The sequence below is a fragment of the Bos taurus genome, chromosome 1 (assembly GCF_002263795.3).
Source record: "Bos taurus isolate L1 Dominette 01449 registration number 42190680 breed Hereford chromosome 1, ARS-UCD2.0, whole genome shotgun sequence".
Lineage (NCBI taxonomy): Eukaryota > Metazoa > Chordata > Mammalia > Artiodactyla > Bovidae > Bos > Bos taurus.
Genome location: NC_037328.1, coordinates 479,154 through 501,916, shown reverse-complemented (window position 1 = coordinate 501,916; position 22,763 = coordinate 479,154). Strand labels below are relative to the sequence as shown.

Genomic DNA, 22,763 nt, shown 5'->3' with positions numbered 1-22,763 from the left:
GTACACCCATGGCTGATTCATGTCAATGTATGGCAAAACCACTACAATATTGTAAAGTAATTAGCCTCTAATTAAAAATTTTAAAAACTTATATATATATATATTATATATATATGTTTTTTTTTTTTTTTTAAGATAGTGAAAGTTGCTCAGTTGTGTCTGACTCTTTGTGACTGCATGGACTATACACTCCATGGGATTCTCCAGGCTAAAATACTGGAGTGGGTAGCCATTCTCTTCTCCAGGAGATCTTCCCAATCAAGGGATCAAATCCAGGTCTCCCAACATTGCAGGCAAATTGTTGACTGTCTGAGCTACTAGGGAAGCCCTTTAAAAGATACGGTTTTGTAAATATTTAATATTATGCTAATTTGATTTTGAATTGTAAATATCAAGTATTGTTTAGGGAGTTTTATTATACTTTGTTAAAAAGGCAAAATTGTTCATTTTTAGAATTATTGGGAGTAAATTTAATGTACCAAAAATAAAAAAGAAATCAAAGCAAATAGCTGTTGTGGTAGTTATGTTTGAGTTACACCATGTGGTTTACACAGCTCTTTTCATGCAGCATTGGCCCTGCTCACTCCAGTCCTGTAGAAAGACAAGAACAGGCATTGTTTCTGAGTTACTGGTGAGGACATGAAGGTATTCTAAAGTTAGGAGATGTGTCTGGGATGCAGTTCTGGTTCTATCCTAGGAGTTTTGTCTGCCCCATTTTTTTTTAACATGGCACAGTTGTGAATAGGTTTACATCCTAGGAGTTTTGTCTGCCCCATTTTTTTTTTAACATGGTACAGTTGTGAATAATGGATTGTTTGACACCTTTGTTTTCCGTTTAATGCACACAAAGTACCCCTCTGGTACTTTTGTTAATAAGCAGATAAAAAAAAATGAGATCACAGCTCCAGCTGCTCTCATGTTGATAAACCATCTCTCTTGCTTTTTCTTTTTATCTGACAAGCGTGTTAATTCAGTAGACATTAAGTTGCTTTTATGGAGTGCTTGGGAATTTTACAGGGCTTGTGTACACACTTCATGAGCTGAAGTAGTTCAGGTGGTTAAGGGATGGTGAAATGTACTCAGAAACGTGTTCAGTCACTGACCTGGATTGCATGCTGTTAACTGTCAACAAGAGGCGGGACTAACATGCTGTGATTTGGGAGTCGGGCGGAGACCCCAGTGGGACTTAATCTTTGGTTAGTTGCTGTGCATGGGGAAGGCTAGGTTGGGGCATTCCAGTGGAGTGGAGCTTGATTTAGGACATGTGGGGAGATGAATTTGGGAGGATGACTAGGAGGGTTATAGAAAAAGGACAGGTGGAAGAGTTGACATTTGATTCTTGAAGAACTACAACAGAACTTAGTGCTTGCTTATTCCCTGCTTGTGGAGCCGTACGATGAAAGAGAGATTTTGTCACCTTACAGGTCTGTATGTGTTCCAGTCCTGGGGTGGGGCTGAAAGACTGCAGGACTGGCCAGGTTGTTTGTGGTTTATGTAGGCTTTTACGGAGCACTTTTAGCAAACTTCGTATTTGCTGAATGATGAAATCCTGAGTGAAACCACTTGTCCCAATGGCTGCTGGCGCTGACTCTTTTCTGTGGAGCAAATGAAGTCTGAGACTGAATGGGTTTATTATTAGGATGATGAAGCTCTCTAAGTCAGAGTCCCCCTTTTGGGAAACATACAGCTCGCTCCCCTGCCAGGTGCTTGGCTGCTCCTTACACGAGAGGTTCACATTTTGTGGATGTGAAGGGAACATTGAGCCTTGATATTGCCCCTTGCCCACATTTCACCTTATTCTTGCCAGAATGAGGATATTCTCTGATGTCTAATCCCTGGATAGGGATTTGCTGGTCCATGTCCATTGAATTCCTTTACTTTTACCAATGAGAGCTCATTTGTAATATCATGTTAATTAAACCACTCATTTTTCCATTAAAAAGTTATTTCTGTTATTTAGTAGACCTGGTGTCAATCAAGATGTAGGTAAGTGAAAGATGTGACTGGCTGAAGGGTCGACAGTGGGACCCTTCCTGAATGAGACCTGAGAATCTGAGTTCTTGGATAGGGGCAGTGAATGTCCCTAAAGGTGAAGCTTAAACTGATATGTACATTGTATTTTACTGTTGACACTGAAGAATATTTTAGGAAGTTCTTCAATTAATTTGTGAAGCAACTCTTTGGAAATAGCAATGCCTTTCCATTGGTTGACTCAAGTTCAGTCTCAGCATGGTGTTTACATTATGTTTTTGGTTTTGTTTCTACCACTCAATTACTCTCTCTGCTTTATTTGCTGTGTTGATCAAAAGGTTTAGGGAAATATAACTGTGAGTAAGGAGGATGTCATGAAGAGAACTCAGGGCTTGTGTACATTGGTGCCTGCATTCTGAAGCACCTGTTACCCTGAAATCTTAGCGGGCAGTTTCTGAGGTTGTCTGCAGCCTCAGAGCGGCCTCCTTTCTAACGTTCCCACTTGGCTTCCTGGCACGAGGTGTAGCTATGAGCCTGCTTCTCACTCTGTCCAGATTCTGTTGGTCTCCAGCTAGGAAGAGCCTTCTTTGCCAGATTCTTATCCAGTTCTTTTTTTCTTGGCAAGTTCACATTTCTTTATAGTTCCTCTCCCAAACTGTTCCCGACCTGGATTGAGGATATTTAGTTTCCTGGGCTTTCTGTTGTTGAAGGCGAGGAAGCTGTTTATTGTTCTTGAGTGCCCAGTACTGCCTGTTCTCTGATTTTGCCACAAGTGTTTACACAGATTTCAAAGGAAAATCATATTCCAGTGCACTGAAGATGCTTAGTCAGGGGAGTCTGTGATTGAGTGGATTTTCTGACCTTGTAATTCCCTGCAGACACACATGGGCTTGTACCTCCAAAGAAAGAGACTTAAATTTTACCATAGAGGTTGAAACACATATGGTTATGAAAACAAAGTGTGTGAAAGAAAGTTTATGTGATGAATTTACATTGAATAGTATAAAATGCTGTTTCCTGTTTTATGTATGTTTGCATCTACATATATGCCTACCACACATATATTTATGATAGACATGGTGTTAAAAGTATGTTAAGAAGACTCCATTTTTCATGATTGAATTAAAGTAGCTTATTTTTCTTTTTAATATAGCTAGATTAACTTTACACCTGGGCTGCAGTTAGTCAACCCACACACTCACTGGATTATATCAAAGGGCAGTTTCCCAGGAGAGTCCCAGCTGCTTGGCCACCATCTAAACCTCCTGATGAAGAACACAGGACTACCATCTGACACAAGTAGGCCCATGGAAAAAGTGTATTGTCTGAGCTCAGTTCAGTTCAGTCACTCAGTCCTGTCCAACTCTTTGTGACCCATGAATGCAGCACGCCAGGCCTCCCTGTCCGTCACCAACTCCCGGAGTTCACTCAGACTCATATCCATCGAGTCAGTGATGTCATCTAGCCATCTCATCCTCTGTTGTCCCCTTCTCCTCCTGCCCCCAATCCCTCGCAGCATCAGAGTCTTTTCCAATGAGTCAACTCTTTGCATGTGGTGGCCAAAGTAATGGAGTTTCAGCGTTAGCATCATTCCTTCCAAAGAAATCCCAGGGATTATCTTCTTCAGAATGGACTGGTTGGATCTCCTTGCAGTCCAAGGGACTCTCAAGAGTCTTCTTCAACACAACAGTTCAAAAGCATCAATTCTTCAGTGCTCAGCTTTCTTCACAGTCCAACTCTCACATCCATATGTGACTACTGGAAAAACCATAGCCTTGTCTAGATGGACCTTTGTTGGCAATGTAATGTCTTTGCTTTTCAATATGCTATCTAGGTTGGTCATAACTTTTCTTCCAAGGAGTAAGCGTCTTTTAATTTCATGGCTGCAACCATCATCTGCAGTGATTCTGGACCCCGCAAAAAATAAAGTCTGACACTGTTTCCACTGTTTCCCCATCTATTTCCCATGAAGTGATGGGACCGGATGCCATGATCTTCGTTTTCTGAATGTTGAGCTTTAAGTCAACTTTTTCACTCTCCACTTCCACTTTCATCAGGAGGCTTTTTAATTCCTCTTCACTTTCTGCCATAAGGGTGGTGTCATCTGCATATCTGAGGTTATTGATATTTCTCCCGGCAATCTTGATTCCAGCTTGTGCTTCTTCCAGCCCAGCGTTTCTCATGATGTACTTTGCATAGAAGTTAAATAAGCAGGGTGACAATATACAGCCTTGACGTACTCCTTTTCCTATTTGGAACCAGACTGTTGTTCTAAGTCCAATTCTAACTGTTGCTATCTGACCTGCATATAGGTTTCTCAAGAGGAAGGTCAGGTGCTCTGGTATTCCCATCTCTTTCAGAATTTTCCACAGTTTATTGTGATCCACACAGTCAAAGGCTTTGGCATAGTCAATAAAGCAGAAATAAATGTTTTTCTGGAACTCTCTTGCTTTTTAAATGATCCAGTGAATGTTGACAATTTGATCTGTGGTTCCTCTGCCTTTTCTAAAACCAGCTTGAACATCTGGAAGTTCACAGTTCAGGTATTGCTGAAGCCTGGTTTGGAGAATTTTGAGCATTACTTTACTAGCGTGTGAGATGAGCGCAATTGTGCAGTAGTTTGAGCATTCTTTGGCATTGCCTTTCTTTGGGATTGGAATGAAAACTGACCTTTTGCAGTCCTGTGGACACCTCTGAGTTTTCCAAATTGGCTGGCATATTGAGTGCAGCACTTCCACAGCATCATCTTTCAGGATTTGAAAGAGCTCAACTGGAATTCCATCACCTCCACTAGCTTTGTTCTCAGTGATGCTTTCTAAGGCCCACTTGACTTCACATTCCAGGATGTCTGGCTCTAGGTGAGTGATCACACAATCGTGATTATCTGGGTCATGAAGATCTTTTTTGTACAGTTCTTCTGTGTATTCTTGCCACCCCTTCTTAATATCTTCTGCTTCTGTTAGGTCCATACCATTTCTGTCCTTTATCGAGCCCATCTTTGCATGAAATACTCCCTTGGTATCTCTAATTTTCTTGAAGAGATCGCTAGTCTTTCCCATTCTGTTGTTTTCCTCTATTTTTTTTTTTTTTTGCATTGATCGCTGAAGAAGGCTTTCTTACCTCTTCTTGCTATTCTTTAGAACTCTACATTCAGAGGCTTATATCTTTCCTTTTCTCCTTTGCTTTTCACTTCTCTTCTTTTCACAGCTATTTGTAAGGCCTCTTCCATTTTGCTTTTTTGTATTTCTTTTCCATGGGGATGGTCTTGATCCCTGTCTCCTGTACAATGTCATGAATCTCCGTCCATAGTTCATCAGGCACTCTATCAGATCTAGTCCCTTACATCTATTTCTCACCTTGACTGTATAATCATAAGGCATTTGATTTAGGTCATACCTGAATGGTCTAGTGGTTTTCCCTACTTTCTTCAATTTCAGTCTGAATTTGGCAATAAGGAGTTCATGATCTGAGCCACAGTCAGCTCCCAGTCTTGTTTTTGTTGACTGTATATAGGTTCTCCATCTTTGGCTGCAAAGAATATAATCAATCTGATTTCGGTGTTGACCATTTGGTGATGTCCATGTGTAGAGTCTTCTCTTGTGTTGTTGGAAGAGGGTGTTTGCTATGATCAGTGCATTTTCTTGGCAAAACTCTATTAGTCTTTGCCCTGCTTCATTCTGTACTCCAAGGCCAAATTTGCCTGTTACTCCAGGTGTTTCTTGACTTCCTACTTTTGCATTCCAGTCCCCTATAATGAAAAGGACATCTGTTTTGGGTGTTAGTTCTAAAACGTCGTGTAGGTCTTCATAGAACCGTTCAACTTCAGCTTCTTCAGCGTTACTGGTTGGGGCATAGACTTGGATTACTGTGATATTGAATGGTTTGCCTTGGAAATGAACAGAGATCATTCTGTTGTTTTTGAGATTGCATCCAAGTACTGAATTTCAGACTCTTTAGTTGACCTTGATGGCTACTCCATTTCTTCTAAGGGATTCCTGCCCGCAGTAGTAGATATAATGGTCATTTGAGTTAAATTCACCCATTCCAGTCCATTTTAGTTCGCTGATTCCTAGAATGTTGGCGTTCACTCTTGCCATCTCCTGTTTGACCACTTCCAATTTGCCTTGCTTCATGGACCTGACATTCCAGGTTCCTATGCAATATTGCTCTTTACAGCATTGGACCTTGCTTCTATCACCAGTCATATCCACAACTGGGTATTGTTTTTGCTTTGGCTCCATCCCTTCATTCTTTCTGGAGTTATTTCTCCACTGATCTCCAGTAGCTTATTGGGCACCTACTGACCTGGGGAGTTCCTATTTCAGTATCCTATCATTTTGCCTTTTCATACTGTTCATGGGGTTCTCAAGGCAAGAATACTGAAGTGGTTTGCCATTCCCTTCTCCAGTGGCCCACATTGTGTCCGACCTCTCCACCATGCCCACCCGTCTTGGGTTGGCCCCACAGGGCATGGCTTAGTTTCATTGAGTAAGACAAGACTGTGGTCCTAGTGTGATTAGGTTGACTAGTTTTCTGTGATTATAGTTTCAGTGTGCCTGCCCTCTGATGCCTTCTTGCAACACCTACCATCTTACTTTGGTTTGTCTTACCTTGGACATGGGGTATCTCTTCACAGCTGCTCCAGCAAAGCACAGCTGCTGGTCCTTACCTTGGACGAGGGGTATCTCCTCACTACCGCCCCTCCTGACCTTGAACATGGAATAGCCCCTCTAGGCCCTCCAGCACCCGCACAGCCACCACTCCTTGGATGTGGGGTTGCTCCTCCCGACTCTTTGTGGCCCCATGGAATGTAGCCTATCAGGTTCCTCCATCCATGGGATTTTCCAGGCAAGAGTGCTGGAATGGATTGCCATTTACTTCTCCAGGGGATCTTTCCGACCCCAGAATCGATCCTGGGTCTCCTGCATTGCAGGCAGACGCTTTACCATCTGAACCACCACGGAAACTGTATGTTCTGAAAGTAACATCAAATATCTGTGAAGCACCTGCTGAGTAGTGAGTCCAGATTTCTCTTCCAACTATTTCTTAGATTATAATCTTCATATAAGTCAAGCTAAATCACTGGGAAGCTTGTTAAATTGAAAATTCTTACACCCTATCTTCATAGTTATGGACACTGGGAAGCTAGAGCTATCCAGTTAGTACTGTGTATACAGAATCTGAGAACCACTGCTTTGGGGTCCAGATGAGGTCCCCACCTGGAAGGAAGCCACCCACTGTATGGGCTGAAAGTTCAGAAGGGAACTTTCTGTCTGTTTGCTTCAGAGGCGGCAGCCACCTCCCCTCCTTCCCTGGCTCTCCCCTTACTACTCTCTTTGAGCCTTTATTAGTTTTTTTCTTTGCCTTCAGAGATAATTGACAGAGGCAAGATGAAGTTATACATTCTACTAAATCCAAATTTTAAGTAATTAAAAACATTGTACACTGTTCAAATATAACATTTTTCTAAAAAATGTTTCATTTTGATTTTTTTTTCTTTTTGTCCCTTGTGTTGTCTTAAAGTGTTTTGTGTTATTTTTGATGTACTTGAAGGTAGCATGACATTAACATCAGCTTTTTATGGAGCCCAAAGCTAGAAAAGCACTTCATTGTATTGAATTAAAAATCACATTTGTATAACAATGTTTTTATGGAATTTGGTTGTCTTATTCCCTGCTTCCTTTTTCATTTTGGCTTAATAAATCGCAGCTTCTTCTTGGTGGACTGATCAGGAATATTTACATCTGATCCATCAGGGAGGAGTAAATAGAAGGGCATTATTACAATTCAGAAATCTCTCCCTCATCAAATTTTCCTAAATGGTATCATAGCATGGTGTTAGAGTTAAGAATTTGGCATTTTATTCCCATTGGCTTATTGAGAGAAAGATGTTGGGTGGACACCTAGCTGGGACCTCTGTGAAGAGGGTGACAAGGGATCTTGGGCTCTGCTGTGTATCAGCCTGTAACCTTGGGCAAGTTTGCTAACTTCTGTCCTTGGTTTCTGCACCTGTAAAATGGTACTAAGGATAACACCTCCAGCATAGGGATAGTTTGAGAATTATCTAAGTGTGATAGCATAGATCAGCATCCATAATGCAGTCATATTTCTCATGAGTCCCTTTAAAGCCAACAATGGCCCATACCCTCAGTGACTTTATTTCAGACTACTGTCCAAAGATCTGCAGAGGGGACCTACTGCTCACAGCCTCTGTTTTTTCCCCTCATCCTGAAGTGATGCATTTACTTCTTCTTTCTTTGCACTGAGGCACTGATTGGGGGCCCACAACCAAACCTGTGTACCCTCTTTTAAAGGCCAATGCTTTTGAAACATAATGTTTACTTGATGGACTATACTCTCTGAAGTGAAACACAAACAAGAGATGTGATATAAGAAACATGTTCTATGTAGGACTTTGACTTTCTTGTGGTACAGAGAACAGTTGATCAAGGGCTGAGGTAGATCTTCAGAGATGAGAGGTTGCTTACATAACACCCCCCCCCCCGAAAGGGGGGGGGAACAAGCATGTAAAACAATTTAGTTTTAAAGGGAAAATTATATAACTTAAAGTATTTATCCTATTAAACACATTTTTATTTGTTTATGTTAAAATTTACTTCAGTTCAGTTCAGTTGCTCAGTCGTGTCCAACTCTTTGTGAACCCATGGACTGCAGCATGCCAGGCTTCCCTGTCCATCACCAACTCCCAGAGCTTTCTCAAACTCATGTCCATTGAGTTAGTGATGCCATCCAACCATCTCATCCTCTGTAATCCCTTTTTCCTCCTGCCTTCAATCTTTCCCAGCAACAGGATCTTTTCCAGTAAGTCAGTTCTTTGCATCAGGTGGCCAAAGTATTGGAGTTTCAGCTTCAGCATCAGTCCTTCTGATGAACATTCAGGACTGATTTCCTTTAGGATAGACATGTTGGATCTCCTTGCAGTCCAAGGGACACTCAAGAGTCTTCTCCAACACTACAGTTCAAGAGCATCAATTCTTCGGTGCTCAGCTTTCTTTATAGTCCAACGCTCATGTCCATATATGACTACTGGAGAAACCATAATTCTGACTAGACAGACCTTTATCAGCAAAGTAATGTCTCTGCTTTTTAATATGCTGTATAATTTCATCATAGCTTTTCTTGAAGGAGCGAGTGTCTTTTAATTTCATGGCTGCAGTCCCCATCTGCAGTGATTTTAGAGCCCAAGAAAATAAAGTCTCTCACTGTTTTCACCGTTTCCTCATCTATTTATGATGAAGTGATGGGACCACATACCATGATCTTTGTTTTACGAATGTTGAGTTTTAAGCCAACTTTTTCACTCTTCTCTTTCACTTTCATCAAGAGGCTCTTTAGTTCTTTTCTTTCTGCCATAAGGATGGTGTCATCTGTATATCTGAGGTTACTGATATTTTCCCCAGCAATCTTGATTCCAGCTTGTGCTTCATCCAGCCTGGCATTTCACATGATGTATTCTACATATAAGTTAAATAAGCAGGGTGACAATATACAGCCTTGACATACTCCTTTCCCAATTTGGAACCAGTCTGTTGTTCCATGTCCAGTTCTAACTGTTGCTTCTTGAACTGCATACAGACTTCTCAGGAGGCAGTAAGGTAGTCTGGTATTCCATTACTTTAAGAATTTTCTACAGTTTGTTGTGATCTACACAGTCAAAGGCTTTGGTGTAGTCAATAAAGCAGAAGTGGATGTTTTTCTGGAAGTTACTTACTGGTTAGTAAATAGCTAGGTGAAGCTACAGTAGAATCAATCAATTTCATAGAGAGATATTTTAATAGTTGTTCATATCTTGTGTTTTACACCAATGATTAGGGTGATGTTTTCATTGTTTTCATCGCTAGGGCGAACTTCTCAACTTTAACTGAAACATATATATTATCCTCCAAAATTTTAGGGCAGTTTTAAAAAGTTATGAAACATTTTATGTTACTGATTTTTTTTTTTTTTTGTAAACTGGAAGAACGCTAGACAGAAAATTAATTAGTAATAATATGAATTTTAGTTTGGTAAGAGATGATAGTTGGAATCGAGGCTGAGACATTTGCAAACTAATTTTTTTCTTTGTTATTCTAGATAACTTGCAAAATGCCAGAGTAGCAGTTTTTAATATAACAACTTTTATATTATCTCCTTTTTATATTGTCTCCTTTTAAAATGTGTATTCTTTTTTTTTTTTTTGAGCTTATAAATTTTTATTTTTATTTTTTATTTTTTTTTCTCCAATTTTATTTTATTTTTAAACTTTACATAATTGTATTAGTTTTGCCAAATATCAAAGTGAATCCGCCACAGGTATACATGTGTTCCCCATCCCAAACCCTCCTCCCTCCTCCCTCCCCATACCATCCCCCTGGGCCGTCCCAGTGCACCAGTCCCAAGCATCCAGCATCATGCATCGAACCTGGACTGGCAACTCGTTTCCCACATGATACTTTACATGTTTCATTGCCATTCTCCCAAATCTTCCCACCCTCTCCCTCTCCCACAGAGTCCATAAGACCGTTCTATACATCAGTGTCTCTTTTGCTGTCTCGTACACCGGGTTATTGTTACCATCTTTCTAAATTCCATATATATGCGTTAGTATACTGTATTTATGTTTTTCCTTCTGGCTTACTTCACTCTGTATAATAGGCTCCAGTTTCATCCACCTCATTAGAACTGATTCAAATGTATTCTTTTTAATGGCTGAGTAATACTCCATTGTGTATATGTACCACAGCTTTCTTATCCATTCATCTGCTGATGGACATCTAGGTTGCTTCCATGTCTTGGCTATTATAAACAGTGCTGCGATGAACATTGGGGTACACGTGTCTCTTTCTCTTCTGGTTTTCTCAGTGTGTATGCCCAGCAGTGGGGTTGCTGGATCATAAGGCAGTTCTATTTCCAGTTTTTTAAGGAATCTCCACACTGTTCTCCATAGTGGCTGTACTAGTTTGCATTCCCACCAACAGTGTAAGAGGGTTCCCTTTTCTCCACACCCTCTCCAGCATTTATTATTTGTAGACTTTTGGATCGCAGCCATTCTGACTGGTGTGAAATGGTACCTCATAGTGGTTTTGATTTGCATTTCTCTGATAATGAGTGATGTTGAGCATCTTTTCGTGTGTTTGTTAGCCATCTGTATGTCTTTTTTGGAGAAATGTCTATTTAGTTCTTTGGCCCATTTTTTGATTGGGTCGTTTATTTTTCTGGAGTTGAGCTGTAGGAGTTGCTTGTATATTTTTGAGATTAGTTGTTTGTCGGTTGCTTCATTTGCTATTATTTTCTCCCATTCTGAAGGCTGTCTTTTCACCTTGCTAATAGTTTCCTTTGATGTGCAGAAGCTTTTAAGGTTAATTAGGTCCCATTTGTTTATTTTTGCTTTTATTTCCAATATTCTGGGAGGTGGGTCATAGAGGATCCTGCTGTGATGTATGTCGGAGAGTGTTTTGCCTATGTTCTCCTCTAGGAGTTTTATAGTTTCTGGTCTTACGTTTAGATCTTTAATCCATTTTGAGTTTATTTTTGTGTATGGTGTTAGAAAGTGGTCCAGTTTCATTCTTTTACAAGTGGTTGACCAGATTTCCCAGCACCACTTGTTAAAGAGATTGTCTTTAATCCATTGTATATTCTTGCCTCCTTTGTCGAAGATAAGGTGTCCATATGTGCGTGGATTTATCTCTGGGCTTTCTATTTTATTCCATTGATCAATATTTCTGTCTTTGTGCCAGTACCATACTGTCTTGATAACTGTGGCTTTGTAGTAGAGCCTGAAGTCAGGTAGGTTGATTCCTCCAGTTCCATTCTTCTTTCTCAAGATCGCTTTGGCTATTCGAGGTTTTTTGTATTTCCATACAAATTGTGAAATTATTTGTTCTAGCTCTGTGAAGAATACTGTTGGTAGCTTGATAGGGATTGCGTTGAATCTATAAATTGCTTTGGGTAGTATACTCATTTTCACTATATTGATTCTTCCAATCCATGAACATGGTATATTTCTCCATCTATTAGTGTCCTCTTTGATTTCTTTCACCAGTGTTTTATAGTTTTCTATATATAGGTCTTTAGTTTCTTTAGGTAGATATATTCCTAAGTATTTTATTCTTTCCGTTGCAATGGTGAATGGAATTGTTTCCTTAATTTCTCTTTCTGTTTTCTCATTATTAGTGTATAGGAATGCAAGGGATTTCTGTGTGTTGATTTTATATCCTGCAACTTTACTGTAGTCATTGATTATTTCTAGTAATTTTCTGGTGGACTCTTTAGGGTTTTCTATGTAGAGGATCATGTCATCTGCAAATAGTGAGAGTTTTACTTCTTCTTTTCCAATTTGGATTCCTTTTATTTCTTTTTCTGCTCTGATTGCTGTGGCCAAAACTTCCAAAACTATGTTGAACAGTAATGGTGAAAGTGGGCACCCTTGTCTTGTTCCTGACTTTAGAGGAAATGCTTTCAATTTTTCACCATTGAGGATAATGTTTGCTGTGGGTTTGTCATATATAGCTTTTATTATGTTGAGGTATGTTCCTTCTATTCCTGCTTTCTGGAGAGTTTTTATCATAAATGGATGTTGAATTTTGTCAAAGGCTTTCTCTGCATCTATTGAGATAATCATATGGTTTTTATTTTTCAATTTGTTAATGTGGTGTATTACATTGATTGATTTGCGGATATTGAAGAATCCTTGCATCCCTGGGATAAAGCCCACTTGATCATGGTGTATGATCTTTTTAATGTGTTGTTGGATTCTGATTGCTAGAATTTTGTTAAGGATTTTTGCATCTATGTTCATCAGTGATATTGGCCTGTAGTTTTCTTTTTTTGTGGGATCTTTGTCAGGTTTTGGTATTAGGGTGATGGTGGCCTCATAGAATGAGTTTGGAAGTTTACCTTCCTCTGCAATTTTCTGGAAGAGTTTGAGCAGGATAGGTGTTAGCTCTTCTCTAAATTTTTGGTAGAATTCAGCTGTGAAGCCGTCTGGACCGGGGCTTTTGTTTGCTGGAAGATTTTTGATTACAGTTTCAATTTCCATGCTTGTGATGGGTCTGTTAAGATTTTCTATTTCTTCCTGGTCCAGTTTTGGAAAGTTGTACTTTTCTAAGAATTTGTCCATTTCTTCCACGTTGTCCATTTTATTGGCATATAATTGTTGATAGTAGTCTCTTATGATCCTTTGTATTTCTGTGTTGTCTGTTGTGATCTCTCCATTTTCGTTTCTAATTTTGTTGATTTGATTTTTCTCCCTTTGTTTCTTGATGAGTCTGGCTAATGGTTTGTCAATTTTATTTATCCTTTCAAAGAACCAGCTTTTGGTTTTGTTGATTTTTGCTATGGTCTCTTTTGTTTCTTTTGCATTTATTTCTGCTCTAATTTTTAAGATTTCTTTCCTTCTACTAACCCTGGGGTTCTTCATTTCTTCCTTTTCTAGTTGCTTTAGGTGTAGAGTTAGGTTATTTATTTGACTTTTTTCTTGTTTCTTGAGGTGTGCCTGTATTGCTATGAACTTTCCCCTTAAGACTGCTTTTACCGTGTCCCACAGGTTTTGGGTTGTTGTGTTTTCATTTTCATTCGTTTCTATGCAAATTTTGATTTCTTTTTTGATTTCTTCTGTGATTTGTTGGTTATTCAGCAGCGTGTTGTTCAGCCTCCATATGTTGGAATTTTTGATAGTTTTTCTCCTGTAATTGAGATCTAATCTTACTGCATTGTGGTCAGAAAAAATGCTTGGAATGATTTCTATTTTTTTGAATTTACCAAGGCTAGCTTTATGGCCCAGGATGTGATCTATCCTGGAGAAGGTTCCGTGTGCGCTTGAGAAAAAGGTGAAATTCATTGTTTTGGGATGAAATGACCTATAGATATCAATTAGGTCTAACTGGTCTATTGTATCATTTAAAGTTTGTGTTTCCTTGTTAATTTTCTGTTTAGTTGATCTATCCATAGGTGTGAGTGGGGTATTAAAGTCTCCCACTATTATTGTGTTATTGTTAATTTCTCCTTTCATACTTGTTAGCATTTGTCTTACATACTGCGGTGCTCCCGTGTTGGGTGCATATATATTTATAATTGTTATATCTTCTTCTTGGATTGATCCTTTGATCATTATGTAGTGACCTTCTTTGTCTCTTTTCACAGCCTTTGTTTTAAAGTCTATTTTATCTGATATGAGTATTGCTACTCCTGCTTTCTTTTGGTCCCTATTTGCATGGAAAATCTTTTTCCAGCCCTTCACTTTCAGTCTGTATGTGTCCCCTGTTTTGAGGTGGGTCTCTTGTAGACAACATATGTAGGGGTCTTGTTTTTGTATCCATTCAGCCAGTCTTTGTCTTTTGGTTGGGGCATTCAACCCATTTACATTTAAGGTAATTACTGATAAGTATGTTCCCGTTGCCATTTACTTTATTGTTTTGGGTTCGAGTTTATACACCGTTTTTGTGTTTCTTGTCTAGAGAATATCCTTTAGTATTTGTTGGAGAGCTGGTTTGGTGGTGCAGAATTCTCTCAGCTTTTGCTTGTCTGAAAAGCTTTTGATTTCTCCTTCATACTTGAATGAGATCCTTGCTGGGTACAATAATCTGGGCTGTAGGTTATTTTCTTTTTTTCATCATTTTAAGTATGTCTTGCCATTCCCTCCTGGCTTGAAGAGTTTCTATTGAAAGATCAGCTGTTATCCTTATGGGAATTCCCTTGTGTGTTATTTGTTGTTTTTCCCTTGCTGCTTTTAATATTTGTTCTTTGTGTTTGATCTTTGTTAATTTGATTAATATGTGTCTTGGGGTGTTTCTCCTTGGGTTTATCCTGTTTGGTACTCTCTGGGTTTCTTGGACTTGGGTGATTATTTCCTTCCCCATTTTAGGGAAGTTTTCCACTATTATCTCCTCAAGTATTTTCTCATGGTCTTTCTTTTTGTCTTCTTCTTCTGGAACCCCTATGATTCGAATGTTGTAGCGTTTAATATTGTCCTGGAGGTCTCTGAGATTGTCCTAATTTCTTTTAATTCGTTTTTCTTTTATCCTCTCTGATTCATTTATTTCTACCATTCTATCTTCTAATTCACTAATCCTGTCTTCTGCCTCTGTTATTCTACTATTTGTTGCCTCCAGAGTGTTTTTAATTTCTTCTAGGTCCTTGTTAAACCTTTCTTGCATCTTCTCAATCCTTGTCTCCAGGCTATTTATCTGTGATTCCATTTTAGTTTCAAGATTTTGGATCAATTTCACTATCATTATTTGGAATTCTTTATCAGGTAGATTCCCTATCTCTTCCTCTTTTGTTTGGTTTGGTGGGCATTTATCCTGTTCCTTTATCTGCTGAGTATTCCTCTGTCTCTTCATCTTGTTTAAATTGCTGAGTTTGGGGTGTCCTTTCTGTATTCTGGCAGTTTGTGGAGTTCTCTTTATTGTGGCGTTTCCTCACTGTGTGTGGGTTTGTACAGGTGGCTTGTCGAGGTTTCCTGCTTAGGGAAGCTTGTGTCGGTGTTCTGGTGGGTGGAGCTGTATTTCTTCTCTCTGGAGTGCAATGAAATGTTCAGTAATGAGTTATGAGATGTCTATAGTTTTGGGGTGACTTTGGGCAGCCTGTATCTTGAAGCTCAGGGCTGTGTTCCTTTGTTGCTGGAGAATTTGCTTGGTATGTCTTGCCCTGGAACTTATTGGCCCTTGTGTGGTGCTTGGTTTCAGTGTCGGTATGGGGGCATTTGATGAGCTCCTGTCAATGAATGTTCCTTGGAGTCAGGAGTTCCCTGGAGTCAGGGTTTGGACTTAAGTCTCCTGCTTCTGATTATCGGTCTTATTTTTACAGTAGTTTCAAAACTTCTCCTTCTATACAGCACCATTGATAAAACATCTACATTAAAGATGATAAGTTTCTCTACAGTGAGGGTCACTCAGAGAGGTTCACAGGGTTACATGGAGAAGAGAAGAGGGAGGAGGGAGTTAGAGGTGACCCAAATGAGATGAGGTGAATCAATAGTGGAGAGAGTGGGCTAGCCAGTAGTCACTTCCTTATGTGCACTCCACAACTCGACCACTCAGAGATGTTCACGGGGTTATACAGAGAAGAGAAGAAGGAGGAAGGTAACAGAGGTGGCCAGAAGGATAAAAGGGGGGAATGAAAAGGAGGGAGACAGATCCAGCCAGTAATCAGTTCCCTAAGTGTTCTCCACCGTCTGGAACACACAGAAATTCACAGAGTTGGGTAGAGTAGAGAGGGGTTAGGGAGGAGACACAGGCGACCTGGTGGAGAAAAAGGAGGGTCCAAAGGGAGAGAGAGCAGTCAAGCCAGTAATCTCACTCCCTAGTGAAAAATGGGTCCTGAAGATTGGGTCCTTATAGGTACAAAATTGGTAACAAATACATAAAAGCAAAAATTAAAAATCTAGAGTAGAGTTTGGAATTTCAAAAATACGATGTTAAAGAAAAGAAGAAGGAAAAGAAAGAGAGAAAGAACGAACAAACAAAAACAAACAAGGTCGCGAAAATTATAGAGAAAGTACAGGTACAAAATTGATAACTAATACCAGAAAGCGAAAATTAAAAATCTAGAGTAGAGTTTGGAATTTCAAAAATACGATGTTAAAGAAAAGAAGAAGGAAAAGAAAGAGAGAAAAAACGAACAAACAAAAACAAACAAGGTCGTGAAAATTATAAAGAAAGTACAAGTACAAAATTGATAACTAATACCAGAAAGCAAAAATTAAAAATCTAGAGTAGAGTTTGGAATTTCAAAAATACAATGTTAAAAAAAAAAAAAAAAAAAGAAGAAGAAAAATAAAGAGAGAAAACAAACAAATACGAACAATGTCACAAAAATTATAAAGAAAATACAGGTACAAAATTGATATCAAATACCAAAAAGCATAAATTAAAAATCTAGAGTAAAGTTTGGAATTTCAGATATACAATGTTATATAAAAGAAGAAGAGAAAGAAACAGAGAAGAAGAAAAAAAAAAAAGTCACAGAAATTATATAAAAAAAAAACTATAGGTACAAAATTGATAACATATACCAAAAAGCGAAAATTAAAAATCTAGAGTAGAGTTTAGAATTTCAAAAATACAATGTTAAAGAAAAGAAGAAAAAAACAAAAACAAACAAAAAAAAACAAGGTCAAAAAATTATAAAATATATATATATGAAGTCTGCTGAAGAAGAAAAAAATAGGGTCTTTTTTTTTTTTTGCAAAGTAATAGGATATAAAGGTGAAAATTAAAGGAACAATAGAGGACTTAAAATTTTTTTTTTTTTAATTAAAAAAAAAGAAGAAAGAATGATCGTAAAAATAATAAAAATATATCTAGGACTTTTTTTTTTTTTTTTTTTTTGTGGGTGTTGTGGGTTCAGTTCATTTTTGGCTAGTTCCTTGGTCAGATTTATATTTCTCAAGATCTATAGGCCCCTTTCTATGTAGTCCGTAGTAACCACAGGGTTTTGATCTATTGCCTGTAGCTTCCAAGGCGTTTCCCTCTGTTATATCTTCTTCTGTTTGCTAGTCTCTTCAGTATCTGGTTTCCGCCCTGACTCAAAGGGCACGGTGGAGGACACTTTTTTTTTTTTTTTAGGCTTACTTGTTCAGTCGCGCTGTGGGGAGGGAGGGAGGGATGCTGCAAACAAATAACACTGGCGTGGGCTCGCAGTGCCTCAGCCACCCTGGGTCTGCCCCCGCTCACGGCGCGTGTAGCCTCCCTGTCCACACTGCTCGGACTCTAGGTTGTTCCACCGGGAACAATCCGAGGCTGGCCCTGGGCTGCATGCACCTCCCAGGTCCAAGCCGCTCAGGTTCAGGCACTCGGGTAGTCCTCAGAGGCGCAGACTCAGTTGGGCCTGCGTTTTGTGCTCTTCCCAGGTCCGAGCGCCAATTTGTTCTTCCCAGGCGAGCGCCAATGCTGCGACTTATCGCCTCCCCGCCACTCGGTTATCTGGATGTAAAACCGGCGCACCTTCTCAGGCAGATGTTGACCGTCCAGACCCCCAAGAAGTTTTAGTTAGCAAAGAAGCCTGCTTACAGTTTTATAGATAATGTCTCTCTGGGGCTGCGATTGCCCCCTTCCGGCTCTGGCTGCCTGTCACCGGAGGGGGAAGGTCTGCAGCCGGCTATCTCTGTTCAGTCCTTTGTTCCGTGCGCGGGCCTGGCGGTCTTAGGTTAGGGCTGGCTTTTCTCGTGGTAGGTATCCCACAGTCTGGTTTGCTAGCCCAAATTATTTCGCTCAGATAGCGCTCAGGGTATTCAGGCCAGATTCTTACTCTCAGCGATGCAGCCCACGCCGCGCCTCCCTGCCCAGCCCCGGTTTGCTAATGGCGGATGCAGGCGTCTGCGCTGCTTCTCTGCTGGGGGAGTTACCGTAGGGCTCGCAATCTGCGAGTTTTAAATTGTTTATTTATTTTTTCTCCCTGTTATGTTGCCCTCTGTGCTTCCAAAGCTCGGCACAGATTCGGCAGTGAGAAGGTTTCCTGATGTTTGGAAACTTCTCTCTTTTTAAGATTCCCTTCCCGGGACGGAACTCCGTCCCTCCCTCTTTTGTCTCTTTTTTTTTGTTTTTAATATTTTTTCCCTACCTCCTTTCGAAGAGTTGGGTTGCTTTTCTGGGTGCCTGATGTCCTCTGCCGGCATTCAGAAGTTGTTTTGTGGAATTTACTCGACGTTTAAATGCTCTTTTGATGAATTTGTGGGGGAGAAAGTGTTCTCCCCGTCCTACTCCTCCGCCATCTTGGCTCCTCCCCCCTAAAATGTGTATTCTTAAAGAGGATGGTGGAGATAAGTAGAAAATAGTTTAATGTAGTGACTTATTTTTCTCCAGCTGATCTGTTAATAAACCCAAGAGCCCAGTAACTGTTTTGTCCAAAATGGTCTAATGGTCCTTGCTAAAACTTTTCCTACTGTGATTCTGTGGGATTCTGCAGGGCATTCTCATTCTGGGACCATTCACGCTCCCTGTCATAAGCAGGCAAGTGAGGATGTCAGTACCACAGTGAAAACCATGCATAGGCCCTACGTTTTTTGAAAAATAAAAAAAAAATTAATTGCAAATACTGATAATGTGATTATTAGTAGTGATAAAATATTTCCAGTGCACTTGACTGTGATCTGTGTGTAGTGACTTCACAGTTAAAATTGCTGTTTGTAGCATGTGGTCCCTTTCAGCTTTGTTTTAAAGTAAAAGAACTCACTGATTATTTTTCTTTCTGAAGAAGAAAGACTTGTGGTTCTATCTTAGAAAATTGACAACTTGGTTTTCTTTGACTTTCCTTTGGCCTTTTGGCTCTTCTTTACACTGGTTACTAATCCCCATGTGTGCATGCTAAGTCATTTCAGTCGTGTCTGACTCTTTGTGAACTTATGGACTGTATCCCCCAGTCTCCTTGTCCAAGGGACTCTCCAGGCAAGAATACTGGAGTGGGTTTCCATTGCCATCTTCCCAACCCAAGGATTAAACTGGGGTCCCATTGTATCCTGCATTGGCAGGTGGATTCTTTACCCCTAGTGCCACCTGGGAAGCCCCACTAATCCACATGGCAGGCTAATTCAGATTCGTGGTGCTGACTTTTCTCCCTTTCTTGGGCACTGCACTTCTGTTTTGCCACAATCCATTTTGTGAAACTGACTTTCTCCACCTTCATCTACTGGTGAAGAAACAAACCTTCCTCTATGTGATCTAAATCTAGGTGCAGAGGCTGCAGTGAGGCCTCAGGGGTTGTGGGTTCTTGGGGATCTTCGGTTCCTACAGTGTCTTTGTGTTTCCTCCACAGAGAAGCCTGAGGTGCTGAGGCTGACCATCTGAAGTCCATAGAGTGAAATCTCTTAGAAGGACAGGCTGGAAAGGAAGTTAGAGACTAATGTGCTTGCTCCAGAAGTTTGTAGCAGAAACGTTAATAAGAAGGGATCCTTTCCAGTTATCTTTTCTCCTTATCTTCTCTCTCTTCATTTCCCTTTACTTATATGATGCAACCCATCCCCACCACGGTGGTTTTTCTGGAGCCTTCTGGCATTTTATTCATATCTCTATCATGTGAATTACTTAGGTTTAGATCTGATCTGTATCTACTATCTGTCTTCTGTGTAGACTCCTAACATTTCAAGACCTTTGGATACAGTATATACTTAAATACTGAGTGAATAAATGAAGATCTTTTGTTGAAAAAGATATAAATATTAATAAAATTTCTATTTAGCACATGAATGCAAGTATTATATTTGATGGAATTCTATGTGTGCTGAAAGAGTCTGAGGACCATTTTAAGGGCTCATCACCAACCTTCAAATGTTACTTTATAGATTTACACAGGGAGACTTAATTTTAGTTTTGAATTAATGGAGAACAGGGTCAAGATGTGAGAGTGACTTGATCATTCTTGGTGCATCTTTGGAAAATCAAGGCCGTCATCTTCCTTTTTTTAAAAAAAAATTAAAAGTATATATGTTTATTTGGCTGTTCCTGGTCTTAGTTGCAGCACATAGGATCTTCATTGCTACATGTGGGATTTTTATTTCCCCAACCAGGGATCAAACCTGGGCCCCGTGCAGTGGGAACACGGAGTCTTAGCCACTGGACCACCAGGAAAGTCCCTTTCTTTCTTTCTTTGAATAAATGCTTTCCAAAAATTTAATTTTATTTATTTATTTCTGGCTGGGCTGGGTCTTTGTCGCTATGTGCAGACTTTCTCTAGTTGTGGTGCTGGGGCTTCTCATTGCAGTGGCTTCTCTTGTTGTGGAGCATGGGCTCTAGACACTCCAGCATCAGTCATTGCAACTCGTGGACTTACTTGTCACTTGGAATGTGGGATCTTTCTGAACCAGGGATCAAACTCCTGTCCCCAGCATTAGCAAGTGGAGTCTTAACCACTGAACCACCAGGGAAGTCCAAGTCCATTATCTTTCTTTAAAAATGTGAATGGTCAAGATATTGAACAGACGACTGATTTTAGAAAAGCAACTTGGGCACAGAGAATCCTGGAGGAAAATATAGAAGGATAGCTGGTGGAAACATGACAAACTTTTTGTATAGGAATCCTAAGACCTGTGTTTACTCGCTGGCTGAAAGAATGGTAATCCACCTTGGTTCCAAAAAAATATACAAGCAGCTTATGAATATGTGAGGTATATAAAAAGATGATAGAGGGAAATAGATTAAATTCAAAGGAATTGAGTATAGCACTGAGGTGAACCAGCATGCTGAAATGAATTTCAGAAGAACTTGCAGTTTTTAAAGGTGGTTGACATTTATCCCTCAGGTTTAAGATAGAAAGGGAAGTGGGAACACAGCTGGTTCATGCCCCGTGGCTGTGAGATGAAAAGCAATAGTCTCAGAAGAATAACTCTTCTGTCCTCTAGTAGCCAGAAGTAGTATTTCTATGGCTTCTACATAAAGGAGCTTCTGTGGGATGAAATATCAGATCAGATCAGATCAGTCGCTCAGTCGTGTCCGACTCTTTGCGACCCCATGAATCGCAGCACGCCAGGCCTGCCTGTCCATCACCAACTCCTGGAGTTCACTCAGACTCACATCCATCGAGTCAGTGATGCCATCCAGCCATCTCATCCCCTGTCATCCCCTTCTCCTCCTGCCCTCAATCTTTTCCAGCATCAGGGTCTTTTCCAATGAATCAGCTCTTTGCATCAGGTGGCCAAAGTACTGGAGTTTCAGCTGCAACATCAGTCCTTCCAGTGAAATCCCAGGACTGATCTCCTTTAGGATGGGCTGGTTGGATCTCCTTGCAGTCCCAGGGACTCTCAAGAGTCTTCTCCAACACCACAGTTCAAAAGCATCAATGCTTCAGCACTCAGCTTTCTTTATAGTCCAACTCTCACATCCATACATGACCACTGGAAAAACCACTGCCTTGACTAGACAGACTTTTGTTGACAAAGTAATGTCTCTGCTTTTTAATATGCTGTCTTCTAACTTCTTCTAAGTCACTTCAGTCGTGTCCAACTCTGTGCGACCCCATAGACGGTAGCCCACCAGGCTTCCCCATCCCTGGGATTCTCCAGGCAAGAACACTGGAGCGGGTTGCCATTTCCTTCTCCAAATATGCTGTCTAGATGGGTCATAATTTTCCTTCAAAGGAGTAAGTGTCTTTTAATTTCATGGCTGCAGTCACCATCTGCAGTGATTCTGGAGCCCAGAAAAATAAAATCAGCCACTGTTTCCCCATCTATTTGCCATGAAGTGATGGGACCAGATGCCCTGATCTTAGTATGCTGAATGTGGAGCTTTAAGCCAACTTTTTCACTTTCCTCTTTCACTTTCATCAATAGGCTCTTTAGTTCTTCACTTTCTGCCATAAGGGTGGTGTCACATGTGTATCTGAAGTTATTGATATTTCTCCTAAAGCAATCTTGATTCCACCTTGATTCCTCACACAGGGTGGCTGAGAGGAGCCACCCCACCCCCAAGGGGAGGCAAAAAGACGACAGCACCCGGTATTCCCAAGCAGTCTCATATCCAAGTACTAACCAGGCCCAAACCTGCTTAGCTTCTGAGATCAGATGACGTCGGTACTGTTCAGGGTTGTATGGCTGTAGATAGAGGCGGCTGCCACCAGGCACCCTGAAAGCCCTGTGCTGCATTTCCATTTCGCTCTGACCTGCCTGCTGGTCAGGAGAGCCAGGCACACTTCTCCCCTGACCGCAATCTGTACATGCACCACAGGACCCGCCACCGGACTCCAGCCAGCCAGGGCCGGCAGCCCGGTGGCTGGCCGAAGCCACCCTGCCCCTGCACACTGCCACCCCTGGCAGGCACCTGGGCCTGGAAGGCTTCTGGGACCCACAGCAGGTGGCTGGGCAT

The 22,763-nt window shown here is 40.5% G+C and overlaps 1 protein-coding gene across 1 annotated transcript in view; it reads right to left on the bottom strand.

The window, feature by feature from the left end:
• The window catches only part of LOC618212 (uncharacterized), a 130,044-nt gene extending 107,495 nt beyond the window's left edge, over positions 1-22,549 (bottom strand). Inside the window, exon 1 of the mRNA XM_059890687.1 lies at positions 22,431-22,549. Within this exon, the coding sequence (XP_059746670.1) occupies positions 22,431-22,549 (119 nt within the window). The remainder of the gene's footprint in view (positions 1-22,430) is intronic.
• Positions 22,550-22,763: the final 214 nt, after the last annotated feature.